The sequence below is a fragment of the Nicotiana tabacum genome, chromosome 17, assembly GCF_000715075.1.
Source record: "Nicotiana tabacum cultivar K326 chromosome 17, ASM71507v2, whole genome shotgun sequence".
Lineage (NCBI taxonomy): Eukaryota > Viridiplantae > Streptophyta > Magnoliopsida > Solanales > Solanaceae > Nicotiana > Nicotiana tabacum.
In genome coordinates, this window is record NC_134096.1 from 47,789,383 (window position 1) to 47,803,700 (window position 14,318).

The following is a 14,318-nucleotide window of genomic DNA, read 5'->3' on the forward strand; positions in this document are numbered from 1 at the left end:
TTTCAAGGTTAATCGAATTTAGTAACTAAATATAAAAATCAAGATGATACCTAAATAATAATAACCACTTCAAATTCGAAAAAGATATAAGAATTTAATAGATCTTGACATATTAATATGGAAGAACAAAGAGATTGACGCATTTCAGTAACACTTGATAAGAAAGTGATCATACAACCCATTATTTAAGGTTAATAAATGGAACACTTCATATTCTATTTAATACTATATCCTGTAAGAGAATCCCAAATATTTCTAGACATTTTTTAAAGAAAATTCTATATAAAATCTTAAAAGTATATATAAAAATTATATATTTATATGTCGGTTTGGTTCAGGTTCTTTTTACTCAATACCAAACCTAGTCGGGTTTTTTAATCGATTTGGTTTGACTTTTCGATTTGGTGCGGTTTTTCAATTCGGTTTGAACACCCCTATATTGTATCAGATTTGAGTAAAAGAATCAGGGTACACTTGAGCTTATCCCTCATTGTTCACAGTTCACACTATTAATATCGCTATCAGTTGCTAAATTTGGCATTTGCCAAATATGTAACACTCATTTGCCTACAAATAACAAGTGAGTTCCAATTTTATTCTTTTTTGGGATGGTAACATAGTGTCCGAACCAACTTGCGCGTGTACGTGCACATGCAAGTTGCTACAGCCTACAAGCACAGATGTCAAGTGAACCTGCATACCATGGCTGAAGCAAATGACTCGCACTAATAACTACAATTAGAATCTGATCTTAGGTTATTACTCCTATGTGCACCCATTCACCCTTAAGATAAGAATATCTCGCATTGCCTAAGTTGCCTTTTGCAATACATCCTTCGACATGCACCAAGTGCCCAATTCATAGCCGGTTTGCACAACCTGCCTTACAACAATTAAAGATTCCCAGCAGTAACAATCATTAAGCTTGAAGTACAAAAACCACCTCTGACATATTAGTCCATAGCACAAAACCAAAATAGACAAATACAGCAGGCAGATAACATCCAGCATAATGTTCCAACTAGAAAATCGAAAAGGAAATGCTACAGTAAATTGTACGATATATCATATTATAATGAACAATTTAAGGGGCTGATTTTAACATTGTATGTACAATGAACTGAAGAACTTTTTTCCTTTTTGGCCCGAGGTAAGAGACAATGAGGGATGAGATGAGAGTTCGTTCCAAAAAATCAAACTCCACAAATTTATTTCTATCCAAGATTTGATGCTTCTTCTGTCCACATCAACAATTTCATCTGTCCCCACCAGGAGCTATATAGTCGTACAAAAGAGAATATCCATACACTACTGTCCAGTGTTCCCTAGAAGTCGCTCTACCGCAGCGTGCACATTCCCTGCAGTGGCAATAAGTGCCCGGATATTTTCTTGAGTGTCAAAAAAACCCATTTCTTGTAACTGGGCTAACTGAGTGGCGTATAATTCCTCTGGGGGCACTACAATAACACATCAAGAGGAAAATGAGCATAGGTCATGTCAGAGAGAGAGAGAGAAAGAGAGACAGACGGCGAGAGAGTCAAATAACCATTGGATCTGTTGGGTACACCCAATCCCCCCGTCCCAAGTCCACCGAACATGTTCATCAGCATTTCCATTCCCATGTTGTCAAATGCTGCAATTATTAAAATCACCTAGCTGATATGAGTAAAACTAACCAATAATGCACACAAAATTGCATTGTATTTCTCCAACCTTAATTGTACATAGCATTTCAACAAACTCAAAACAATAAGCTGAATATTGCTTCTATCAGCATAACAAATTGCTATCCCCTTCAGTCAACAGGGCAACCTGAATATCAGAGCTTCACAGTCAAAAAAATGATTTGAAAATCACCCATCAATCTAATCACGAATCTCAAATCAGTGACTCGTCTGTTTTAAATTCTGTTCTATTCAGGTCCATTTTATTCCAGTACTAAATAATTTATCTTTTACGGAATATTATGTATTCCCTACTTAAAATAAACATTAGAGATTCCCTTAAAGTAGAGTTTTTCTAAATCTGGTACATATCCTTATTCGAAGAGATGAGTCTCTAACAACAAAAAGAGATTTCTAGCGAACACTTGACCAGATATAAGTCTAACAACGCATATACGGATTCTTTGCTTTGATTGTATGATCTTTTGGGCTAAATCCATATTAATTTCGAGATTTGCAGGTCCTTTTACTAATCCTTTCTTCCATATAGTTTTAGGTTTTCATTGTCTTCTTTTAGCACTTTCAATCATCAGGTTGTAGCACATCAGTCTGACTAGTGCATATGGAGATCTACTTAGGAGATGGAAAAAATGACCTCATCTTATCCTCTATGTTTGCTACTTACATCCATATCTTACATATGCATTTTTATAAAATTTGGTGTTATTTATCTTGTGGATACAGATGGCTTTAAAATTCCAACACTCATTCCCATATAAGGTTGTTGATCTCACAGCCATTGCATAGAACATGGGTTTCACTTTGTTAGGCATCCGCATAGTTCATAACTCTCTTAAAACTCCTCCATGTAACGATCCTCTTTTAATTTGTGTTGCGTCTTCATCTATCACATCTATCAGCGCTTCTTCCATCTTCTTTAGCCGAGGGTCTATCGGAAACCGTCTCTGTCTCTCTGCCCTCCCGGGGTAGGGGTAAGGCTGCGTACATCCTACCCTCCTCAGACCCCATTTGTGAGATTTTCTTGTGGGATTTTCACTGGGTTGTTGTTGTTGTTGCTGCTGTCTTCATCTATCACATCATTCTACTCACATATGATCCTAAATATTTGAATTGTCTACATTTATGCACCATTATATCATCTGATCTCATCTCACTGCTATTATTATAACTTGCAGCTCGTCTTATTTTTACTTATCATAAAACTAGAGTGCTTCTCCCAGTTCCCACTTTTAATTGACTTACTCGCTAATTTCACTAATTAAGATGTTAAAATCATCTACAAATAGCATGCGTCATGGAACCTTTCTTCAGCTTATCCATAATTGGCCTACAATAGTACATGCGGATCCCTAGAGTAAACTACTTGGGTACTGATTTGTATCTCGTCTCACTATTCACACTTATGCCACTCTATTTTTTGAGATTGTCTACCAACCTTGAACCCCTGAACTAGTAGTTTGGAGAGACTCCCCAACCACTATGAACAAGGATGGCTGGTCATATGCCACTCCTCTGTACATTTCATTTGTGACGTTTATATATTTTATTTGAATTAACTTCTTTTAAATCCTCAAAGAACCATTTTTTCTCATCCTAAGAATTTCAAACAATATTCTTAACAAAAATATAAACTCTGTTGTAGATCTAACAGGCATAAATCCAAATGAGTTCTCTGTCATCCTTGTAAATATTAGAATCCTTATGCAATAAAACAAAACTAAGAAGTAGGTATCTCAGTTGCCTAAACAAATCTTTGGCAAAATATTCATGAAACATATGGTAAATAAATGAGCATAAAAAAAAAATATATATATATATTGTAGTATTCCTAGCAAGCCAGTTCTGCATCAAAATACTAGTCTTAAGCAATGCTTGGAATTAAGTGTAAGAAAATTTATTTGCTCCAAGATAACATTATTAATCAAGAGACCATTTCCCTCCCAGCCTAATTCAAAACAACCTAAGAGTATATTACTCTTATAAGGATATCAAATTGGGAGAAATAGAGAATAAAATTTCACCTGTTCGGCCAGCATCTTGACCCTGTCCTCTGCAAGTGGGAAAGATACTTTGTCAGAAAAGATAGACATAATGCAGAAAATTACTCCACTGATACAAATAATCAGAATAAAGATCTAGAGCCACTCACAAGCTTATCTTTTATCCTTCCTAATTAGAAAGGTCTAGACTACTCTTTGGCAAGTGAAATATGAGAATATGTAAGATGATAATTCTTTTTCTTTGGTGAGTGTATTAAAATAATGGTGAGTAATAATGCGAATCCAGGGAGATGCATATCATCATATCAGATAAACCATGAAGCGTGAGATTCTCTGGCCAAGGAAGCTTCACAGATATGTCCAGACTTACTGGTTTGTTTGCTGCCGACCAAGTTGAGACAACAGCCCTTGCTGTAAAGTCATAACTTGCTGAAAGGAAGAAGAATTATAGTCAAAAAAATGTCAGAACAGTGGGTTTTTATTTTTAAAAAAAGAAAGAAAATACACCCAAAGAGTTATGCACTCATCAAGTTTTATGTCCAGACACATATCAAAAGGCTTCTTTCTGCACCCTAGGTGCTCCAATAGACAGGACAATAACTTTTAAATTATAAGGATGGAAAACATTCAATCTAGAATCTCTTACATTGTGCCCAGGAAGCATGTTTGATGAATCAGTGACACTTAACCAGTAATACGAGAACTAACTTAGATCATGTTCAAAGTAATTAGATATAGTAATATTTTACTCCATTTAATGAAATGAAAATGTAAAACAGTTTCAATAATAATAAATCTGAAGTACAGTTTCTATATTGAAACAATAAAATATAGTACCTACCGTATCATACATGACACTAAAATCTGAGAAGTTTACTTATGGTAAATGAACATTGTCAGAGCATAGTTTATTTAGTAAGAAAGTGAATCTAAGTGAGTAAACAAGGGGTGGAAGGTAGATCAAGAATTGTCCAATAAAAGAAAAAAGTAACATATTTGTTTGAGTTTTTCCTGTTGCTCTTTTCCCCTCCATTTTCCATAGTAAAACTTTTTTTTATTCTTTTTCCTTCTAGCTGCCCAACATTAAGATTTAGTGCCTTTCAATATGACAGCTTGATGTGCATGGTTACACTAAGGCTACATCTACATTTTTTAATACATAGTGAGGCATTTATAAACTCAATTGATAAGCATGTGACCCTTGAAACAATCTGATTCAAGTTCTCCCCAGATCGATCTGCAAAAGCTCAAGGCAAATATATAGGCTTCCAGAGAAGTAATCTTGTATTTTTTATTTCCTTTTCGCATTATCTTTTGCTGCAGCAATTCTACTAAGTGTATTTCTAATAGTACTTTGACCTTTTTTTTAAATAAGGAAATAGATATGCACCAGCGGTGAATCAAACCGGGTCTACACCGGATTGTACTTTTAACCTTTTTGAGTTACGGTATAACTTTTATCTTTACATATCAAAAAAAGAATGTGATGCAATTTTCTATATTTGCTACAACTCATGCAGCACCATGTACACACTCCAGAGGACAAACAAGCACGACATAAAGACATCAATTACCTGCATTGTCTCAGGGGACGTCAACTGACGAATAAATTCAGGGTTTTGCATCATTTCTCTGAGATGGGGGTTGGAATCAAGCATGCTTCTTAGCTGTGGGTTGAGCCCAGAAATCTAGCCACCAAGATGCTCAAGAAATGAGAAGCTTAACAAGAAATTTTCCACCACAAACGAAAACAAAGAACCAAGAAAGAAGAAATAAGGCCTTAAACTCACTGACAGCAACTTTAGTTTAAACGAGTAAATAAATACCTGGTTCATGTACTGAGGATTTGAGAGGAGAGACTGCATCATCTGTGAGATGGCTGGATTCTGCATTAACTGATTTAGAGAAGAGGCATCAGGCATGCCACCTAGCATTTGCTGCAAATCTGGCAAAGCGCCCAAGCCACCAAGAGGGGGCGCCCTAGTATCCGCAGCAGCATTTGACCTAGCAGTGGTATTCGTTTGGGCGGCTCCAGCTGCAAAAATAGTTGAAGAAGATACCCTGCTTATCAGAAATAGTTGAAGAAGAAAATAACAATAAAAATAAAGCAAGATTACAAATGCTCAATCAACACATTGAGAGGAAGTCCACTGCATAAAAAAGACCTCGGCTTCTGATTAGCCAAAGGCCCCTAATAATACTACATAATTAGATTCTCCATATTAAGTATAAAACTGTTTTTACTAAATTCTGAGAAGATTATGCTAACTTTAAAATATTTACTAGAAAAGAACAAAGAAGAAAAGAATGGCTGTAGAAAAAAAGTGTTGAAATGTACAAGCTCTAAGCACAAATTGCACAAGTATGACTTCATGGCGCCCTCAGTTGTGAAGATGCATGAAAGTATCTCCAGAAGAACAACAAAAGAGAGATAAAAGTTGCTTTTTTAATATGCAAAGAACCCTGAGTCAACAGAATATGAGATAAAAAGGTTTAAACTAGCAGCTAAAACAGTTATAGAACACGAAATTGGTTGAAGCTTACTGCCAGCTGATGCCCAAGGATTCGGAAGTGGATTAGTATTGGGAGCGGGAGGATTAGCAGTTGTCTCAGAACCAGTAACTGGAGGACTAGTTGCCTGATTTCTGCCTTGCCCCCCACCTTGGGCTCCCAAAAGAGCTGCGAACGGGTTTGCCCCTGAATCATTTCTTGTATCTCCAGCCATGGTTGTTGCATTCAGAAATGGCTCTTGAACATTTTCATACATGCGCCTTAGCATGTTAAATCCCTCAGGAGAGGATTCAATGTTGCTCATTGCCCTGTCAGTATTGCGCATCATCTCACGCATAATTTCAGGGTTTCGTGCAGCCTCCATTGTCTGGCGAAGAGTAGAAGGATCATTGAGTATGTGAGCGAGCTCGGGATTACGATCCATGATCTCTCGCATTTGAGGATTGTTCATGATCAAGTTGCGGATGATTTCTGGGTTATTCATTAGATTCTGAACAAGAGGCATATTCATCATATCTCTCATCATGTCGGGGTTTTGAGTCAGCTGCTGCTGGACCTGCTCAAAATCTGGAAGACCAGCTCCAAACGGACCACCACCACTTCCAAGTCCGGGAAAGAGTGGAGCTCCACCTACTCCTGCAAATGGCCCCCCTACATTTGGCGGGGCATCCCCTGGTATATTCTGATTAGTATTTGGATTTCCAGCATTGGTTGCACCAGCGGAAGCAGCTGGGGCAAAACCTCGAACCAGATGAACTGTGTGATCTGCCTCCAGACCTGTTTGCCACAAAAATAAAATAAGATTGCTAAGATTATCAGTCTGACAGCCTGATAACATGCAATAAGCAAGCAGATAAAAGAGAAGTTTGGCCCCGCATCCTGATAGCATTTTATTTTAAAACTCAATATTGAATGTAACGCAGTGATAACTAACCAATCATGAAATGGATCAGCTTGATTGGCATCAAAGTAGGCATCATGTGCAGAAACGAATCAGAAGCTAATTACATTTTTTTTGGTGTGTGTGCGGGGCGAGGGGGGGAGATCCATGCCAAATTTAATTTACTTACTAAAGTGGAAACAGAGCTCCAACAACAAAATTCACAGTCTCCACTATATGCAGTTCCAGATGCATATTTTATCCTCTAACAAAAGAGCCAAAGACCCCAGTACCACTGCATCTTTCCTCCACACTTTTCTCCACTTATTGACCTTTACCTATTTCTTGTCCCAAGACAAACCATGATATAGTACGTAGTATTTGGTAATTAAACGAGCAAGATCTTTTGTCTATTAGAATTGAAATATGGTGCTTCCTAATATAATAACACCTTATTTATCAATTATTTCCATCTATTCGGGAAAGAATACAGACATAGAGGCTGTATTTGCACTTCTAAATCGAGAAAGTATTGAGAATACCTTGTAAAGGTTATCCTACCTACCAAAGATGGAGCAAAATGGGCTCAGATCAAAGTGTTGCACCGAAGATTCGTATCTAAGATGTCAAAGTTACTCAATCACTAGGAAATCTCCTTCACTGCAGTCAAAGAAGATACTTCTCCGTTCCAAAAATTCACAACATCCTCTAATATTCCCAATGAATTATTTTCCAAAATTAAGACTCCCCTCCAGTTCGGGAAACAGCTTCTACATGCATTCCTTTTTTATTCCTTAAAACAGCTTCCTATATGCATTTATTTCAGCACGGAACAAATTCTTAACATTATTCCTCAAAATCGCCGCTTTTTAACTGCCCCAGTCATCACTGGGACCATGTATTAGCAAATCCCAAGAACTAATACACTCTTTATGAGTTGAACAGAAAAATTCATGAGCAAAACCAATTGAAGTCCCTGATCTTCATATTAGCCTACATTCAGTAGCTAAACTCCAAGAAATCTAGACTTTTAGACATTTATGCAAACAAACATAAAAACATTTAAAGATACAAGAACCTTTTTACATCAACAAATAAGATAAATAAAGCAGGAAATTTATAGCATTTGCATCACAAACCCTAACTAGCTTATAATTGAAGTACAATTGATTGATTGATCAGTAACATAACAAATAAAAAGAATACTTACCTAATACAAATAATTCAGCATTAATTAACAATAAAAATACGACAAAAAATTGCCTACCTATATTGCGCAAAAAAGGAACAAAAACAATTAGATATAATTAATACCGTAGCTTGTTAGGGTTTGGTCGTCCTTTAAGATCCGGCCTTTATAGATCAACCTCTGCTGTTCGGCAGGGATATCGGACGGCTGAGAAAGGACGGACTTGAATGATCCGACGGTGGAATCGAGGCTCACTTGAACGGAGAATTTGGAGCCGTTGGAACATCGAACGTTGATCGTAACTGTTTCACCACCACCGCCGGCGTTATTCTCGGCTACTTCGTCTTTGACCGTTGTAGTAGTAGTATCGCCTCCGCCCATACTCAAATCAATATCGATTGAATTGGTGAGAGCGGAGAGTATGGAGTTTGAATGAGGGATCGGTGGAGGAATGGAATTGAAGCCCTAGCTCGGAGGATTTCACACTTATAGGGGAAGAGATAGTTAGAGAGAGTGAGAGATGATGGGCTATTTGTTTGGTATAATGTAGTAATGGGACAAATAATAATTGTTGTATATTACCCTACATTCCAATTTTAGTATTTTGAGGTCTAAACAATTCAAAAAGGGTCCCAATATTTGTGTGGTTATAAAAATTTATTAGAGATAAAATTATAAATTTAAGTAAAATTATTTTTAAATTTAAAAAGGCTCATTTTTTTTTGAACGAACCAAAAAATAAATAGTTTCACATAAAATTGAACGGATATAGTATTATACAGTGTGAGAAGAAAGTTAAATTTTTAGCCAAATTTACCCTATATGGGCTTAACTTTATCCTCTAAATATAAACCTTTATTACTTTTTGTTCTTTAAGTTTACAAAACTTGAGGTATTTTTAGTCTAGAATACTCACTCCCGTTAAAAACCTAACAGAAACATAACACATGATTGCACGTGATGCTTAAGGAAAAGAAATACCCGCTCTTTCATCCCTAATTCAGTCAGTTTCCCTCATTTTCCAAGAGCCTCCCTTCTCCAATTCACTCATTTTATCTCTTTTACGGTAAGTAAAAAAAAACTAGCATTCTTGATTATAGTTCAAGTTTTTATTACTTGCGATCCCATCAATAATTATTATGAGCAATGGTGAAATACACCCTGGTTATGGTGTGTGTTCTTGCTACTTGTATTTTGTAAATATTCCTTCTTAATTTATTTTCGAAATCTCCACTATTTTTATAATACTTTATTGTCTTTTGAAGTTCTATAATATTGTGGTCCTTATCTCGAATTTTATATGTCATACAAAAGGTGAACAATATAAAATAAATATTGTGTGTGTACTCATGTGAACTCCATTCTTTATTCCAATATTCAATAGTCCCAAATTTATGGTTGAATTACGCGATTATGGGAATGACTCGGTAACTTTTTAGCACAAGCCCAGGAGGCTAGGTGACAAAATGAGGCTAGTTTCAACTGATAAGGAAGTCGTCATTGTTGCAAAAAATATTCCTAGTGATCGGGTAGTTGACGTGTACTTTGAATATTTGGATTCGTATATAGAAATGGGTATTGAGGATGCTATATATGAGGGACAAAGCAATTTACGGAATGTGTAACGATTCGGCCGGTCGTTTTGAGTATTACAACCATATTTTCCCATTTATTGCTCAATTTGTGCTTTATAGTTATTTTATGACTTATCGGGTTAGTTGGTTCGGGTCCGGAAGGATTTGGGGCTTAGGAGCATGTCCGAAAAATTATTTGGAGGTCCGTAGTGGAATTAGGCTTGAAATGACGAAAGTTGAATTTTTGAAAAGTTTGACCGGGGAGTTGACTTTTTGATATCGTGGTCAGAACCCAATTCTGAAAATTGGAATACCTCTGTTTTGCCATTTATGACTTGTGTGCAAAATTTGTGGTCAATCGGACATGATTTGATAGGTTCCAGCGCCGTTTGTATAAATTGGAAATTTCAAAGTTCATTAGGCTTGAATTGGGGTATTATTCGTGGTTTTAGCATTGTTGGATGTGATTTGAGGTTTCTACTAAGTTCGTATCATGTTTTAGAACTTATTGGTGTATTTGGTTGAGGTCTCGAGGGTCTCGGGTGAGTTTCAGACGGCTATCAGATCAATTTTGGACTTTGCATTCCAGCTCAAGAATGTCGGTTTTCTGTCACTGGTTTCCTTCCACGCGATAGCATGAGAATGTCCGCGATCGCATAGGTTAAGTTGGAGCACTGAGATTTTGTGTTATGCGATCGCATGAAGGCATTTGCGATCGTGTAGGTTGTGCATCGTGAATGCGTGGGCTAGGTCGCGTTCGCGAAGAGGAACGGAGGGAGGAGCTGGGCCACGCGCTTAATGCTTCGCGATTTCGTGAGAAGGTTTGCGATCACGTAGGCTTGTAGAGATCGTGCTTCGCGATCGCGTAGAATTTCCCGCGATTGCGTAGAGTTATTTTTGGGCAATGAAAAATTGTGCTTTGCGATCGCGTGAGTTGGTCCGCGATCGCATAAAAGAAATGACTGGGCAGAGAGTTTAAGTTCTGAAAATGGGACTTAGTTCCATTTTCTATTTTTACCGATTTGGAGCTCGAGAAGAGGCGATTTTTGGGAGATTTTCAAGGAAAACAACGGGGTAAGTGTTCTTAACTCAATATTGAGTTAATTTTGAATTTTTATTGGAAAATTAGTATTTTCTTATGGAATTAATTACAATAATTTGTATTAATAGAATCAAATTAATTATGACTAGATTCGAGCCATTTGGAAGTTGATACGCGCATAATGAAATTTCTGGAGCATTGTTTAGCTTGCTCGACATTGGATTTGGCTTGTTCGAGGTAAGTAACTCTTCTAATATTGGAGATGAGGGTATGAACCCTGAATATCGTATTATGTGAATTGTTTGGAGGTGAAGCACATGCTACGTGACGGGCGTGTGGGCGTTCACCATAGAAATCGTGACGTAATTGTTTCGTGGAATTTTGTAGTCAAATAATCTAGGCATTTTCCATGCAGTTTTATATGTTGAAGAAATATATCTAAGAATCATATTAAAAATCATGTTGAGGCTATATGCCAGTATTATTGGGACCCATATAGGTCATATTGCTATGAATTATTTGTTTTAAATTGAAAATTTATAATCAGTCATATTCATTTCATTGCATATCATATCTCAGTCTTTGTTGTTATTTATTGATACACCATATCATCATTTTCGGGCTATTTTCATGACATTGTGAGCCCGAGAGACGGGAGAGATTGATGATTGAGTGAGGCCGAGGGCCTGATTATGAGGATAAATATGGGATCGGGCTGCACGCCGCAGCAGACCATATTGGCTTTATATACTTTATTATTATGAGATCAGGTTGCCCGCCGCAGCAGGCTAGATTGGCTTATTATAGCACGTGAGTTGTCCGTGCAAATCCAGATATTGATACTATAGCAAGTGAGTTGCCCGTGCAGCACGTGAGTTGCCCGTGCAGCACGTGAGTTGTCCGTGCAGATTATAGCATTTGGGCTGAAGGAGCCCCTCCGGAGTCTGTACACACCCCCAGTGAGCACATGTACCTATTGAGTGTGAGTTTCGAGTGTCGAGTGCGAGTGTCGAACGATTGGGAGGATTGAGTGACTGTGAGGATTGAGTGACTGTGAGGACTGGGTGAATTGATACTCTGGGAAATATGCATATGATTTTATCACTAAGATACATTGCATTGACATGCGCCCATGACATACAGATATAGAGATGTATTTTCCTCACATTGTACGGTATCACGTCATTCATGACATCTCACACATATTGGTCTACGAGGCATAGTGATGCATTTTCCATTGGTTATCTGGAAAGAAAATAAAACATCTTATCATTGTTAAAAGGATTTTTGGAAAAATTACTGTTTTCAAACTTATTCGTATTTTTGGCAACTTGGGTAAACGACTTGGGACTTAAAAGGCAGAACTATTTTTGAAAATCATGATTTAGTTGAGCATTTATTCCTTGGGTTACTTCTTTCATTACTTACTTTATGTGGTTATGAACTATTGTTGGTTATTGGAGTTGGACTCTGCCCTTGGTACAAGTTCGTCACTACTTTCAACCTAAGGTTAGATTTGTTACTTATTGAGTACATGGGGTCGATTGTACTCATACTACACTTCTGCACCTTGCGTGCAGATGTTGGTTGCTGATGTTGTTGCGTTCGTCGGGAGCTAGATCTGAAGGTGTACCTGTGTTCCGGTTATAGCTCCCTCTTGTTCATGGTAGCCTTAGATTCATAAAACTTTGTTTATGTACTTTTCAAACAGATAATGTATTTATTTCATACCAGCTTTGTAAACTCTATTCTTAGAAGCTCATGATTTGTACTACCAGTTCTTGAAAAAATGTATTGGTTTCATATATTTTCTTTTAATTATTTGCCTTATTAAATACATTGGAATTGTATAGTTGATAATTGGCTTACCTAGCGGGTTGGGTTATGTGCCATCACGACTAGTCAGATTTTGGGTCGTGACAAGGTGGTATCAGAGCTCTAGGTTCATATGTTCTACATGTCATGAGCAAATATCTAGTAGAGTCTTGCAGATCGGTATGATGACGTCCATATTTATCTTTGAGAGACTACATGACATTTAGGATAAACATCACATCTTTATTTCCTTATCGTGCGGTATTGATTCAGCTTGAAGCGTAATCATTTTGAATTCCTTCCACGCATTCGTGTGCGCATGTGAGTGCTCAGTATCAGTTGTTCATCGCCGACTTGTGATTCTCTAAACGAGGTTCGAGATGTGTATTTTGTGTGTTTGGTGATGGGCTAGTATGGAGGACTTGAGGCCAGATTTAGACCGCAGCTTAGGCTCAGTAGTTTCAATTGTGTGAACTTGTACATTTGGACTCATATATCTGGTAATGTCCCTATGAGTGAAATTTATGGATCGATGAGCTCTTGAATGGCTATATGAAGAGTATGATGTGACTGTGGGATGTGTCCAGATAGTTCAAATATGACGGGAAGAGTTTGTTTGGGATGTGAAAAGGACTATTGGGTGCTTGATTTCTATATTGATGTGACGTATAGTCTCGAGTTTTGAGTGTGTTGAAAGATTTTTCATGTTGTTTAAATGTGGAATGAAGTAGATTTTTCATATCTTGTGGTGAGTTCAGACCCAGGAAGATTAAGTGATGGCATAGTAGTTGTGGCTGTGAAAGGTTATGGAGAGATGTCAGGTTGAAGCTAAGGAGGTGGGTTATCACCTGCGAGGTAAACTACGGATGTGCGGTCATTATAATGTTGAGCGTAGAGTTCTTTTCTACCAGCAGAGTGAATGTGTTGAGATCTGAATTTGAATTTGGGTGAGAAAATTGACTTGACTGTCAAGAGAATAAATGCGAGCTTGGCGGATGATTGAGGTATTTTTATGGTTGGTGTTGCATGAGCCTGTGAAGAATTTTGTTGAATCTCGCTGCAGTATCATGGCAGTAATACGATATGGGTGTTGTGAGTTATTAAATGAAATGATCTATGGCTTTGAGCTAAGTGAGGGAGCCTACTATTGACTGTTTGATTTCATAGTTATATGTTAAATTTTAGTTTTGGTCTGAGACATACTTGTAGATCAGTTATGAATGTAGAGGTTGAGATTGGAGATGACTCAAGTAAGGAAATTCCTAGATACGGGTTATATTACACTTTATAAAAATATGAAAAACATGGAATGATTAAGTTGTTATTTGAAGGATGTAGTGCGCACGGAGTATGAATTTGAATGGTGGTGTTAAAGAAGGGTTACTTCTTTGAGTGTTGTTGTGCTAATGGGGCACGTGTCTTTCAGTCCGTTTGGGCGGTGCAATTTAGATTTGAGAAAAGTGGGTGACTCTGGAGAAAGTTCTAATGGGTTCAAGATTTATATATGGCAATCGGGAATTTTTTCGAATATGTGTATGGATAGAATCTGAGATTTACATTTAATGGTGTCGGACTTGCAGTAATTTTGTATGATTATGGATTCTACAGTCCAGCATAAGAAA

General features: G+C 37.2%; 1 protein-coding gene across 2 annotated transcripts; it reads right to left on the reverse strand.

The window, feature by feature from the left end:
* Positions 1 to 1,001: 1,001 nt before the first annotated feature.
* Positions 1,002 to 8,824, reverse strand: LOC107794104 (ubiquitin domain-containing protein DSK2b). Of its 2 annotated transcripts, XM_016616562.2 has the most exons (8): positions 8,391 to 8,824; positions 6,230 to 6,973; positions 5,512 to 5,720; positions 5,260 to 5,373; positions 4,056 to 4,114; positions 3,707 to 3,735; positions 1,547 to 1,633; positions 1,002 to 1,457 (listed from the first exon to the last, which is right to left on the reverse strand). In XM_016616562.2, exons 1-8 carry the CDS (start codon positions 8,644 to 8,646, stop codon positions 1,309 to 1,311), a joined length of 1,647 nt encoding a protein of 548 aa, XP_016472048.2. In that variant the 5' UTR covers positions 8,647 to 8,824; the 3' UTR covers positions 1,002 to 1,308. The 2 variants fall into 2 exon arrangements, with proteins under 2 accessions (XP_016472048.2, XP_016472050.2); XM_016616564.2 differs by lacking the exon at positions 1,547 to 1,633.
* Positions 8,825 to 14,318: the final 5,494 nt, after the last annotated feature.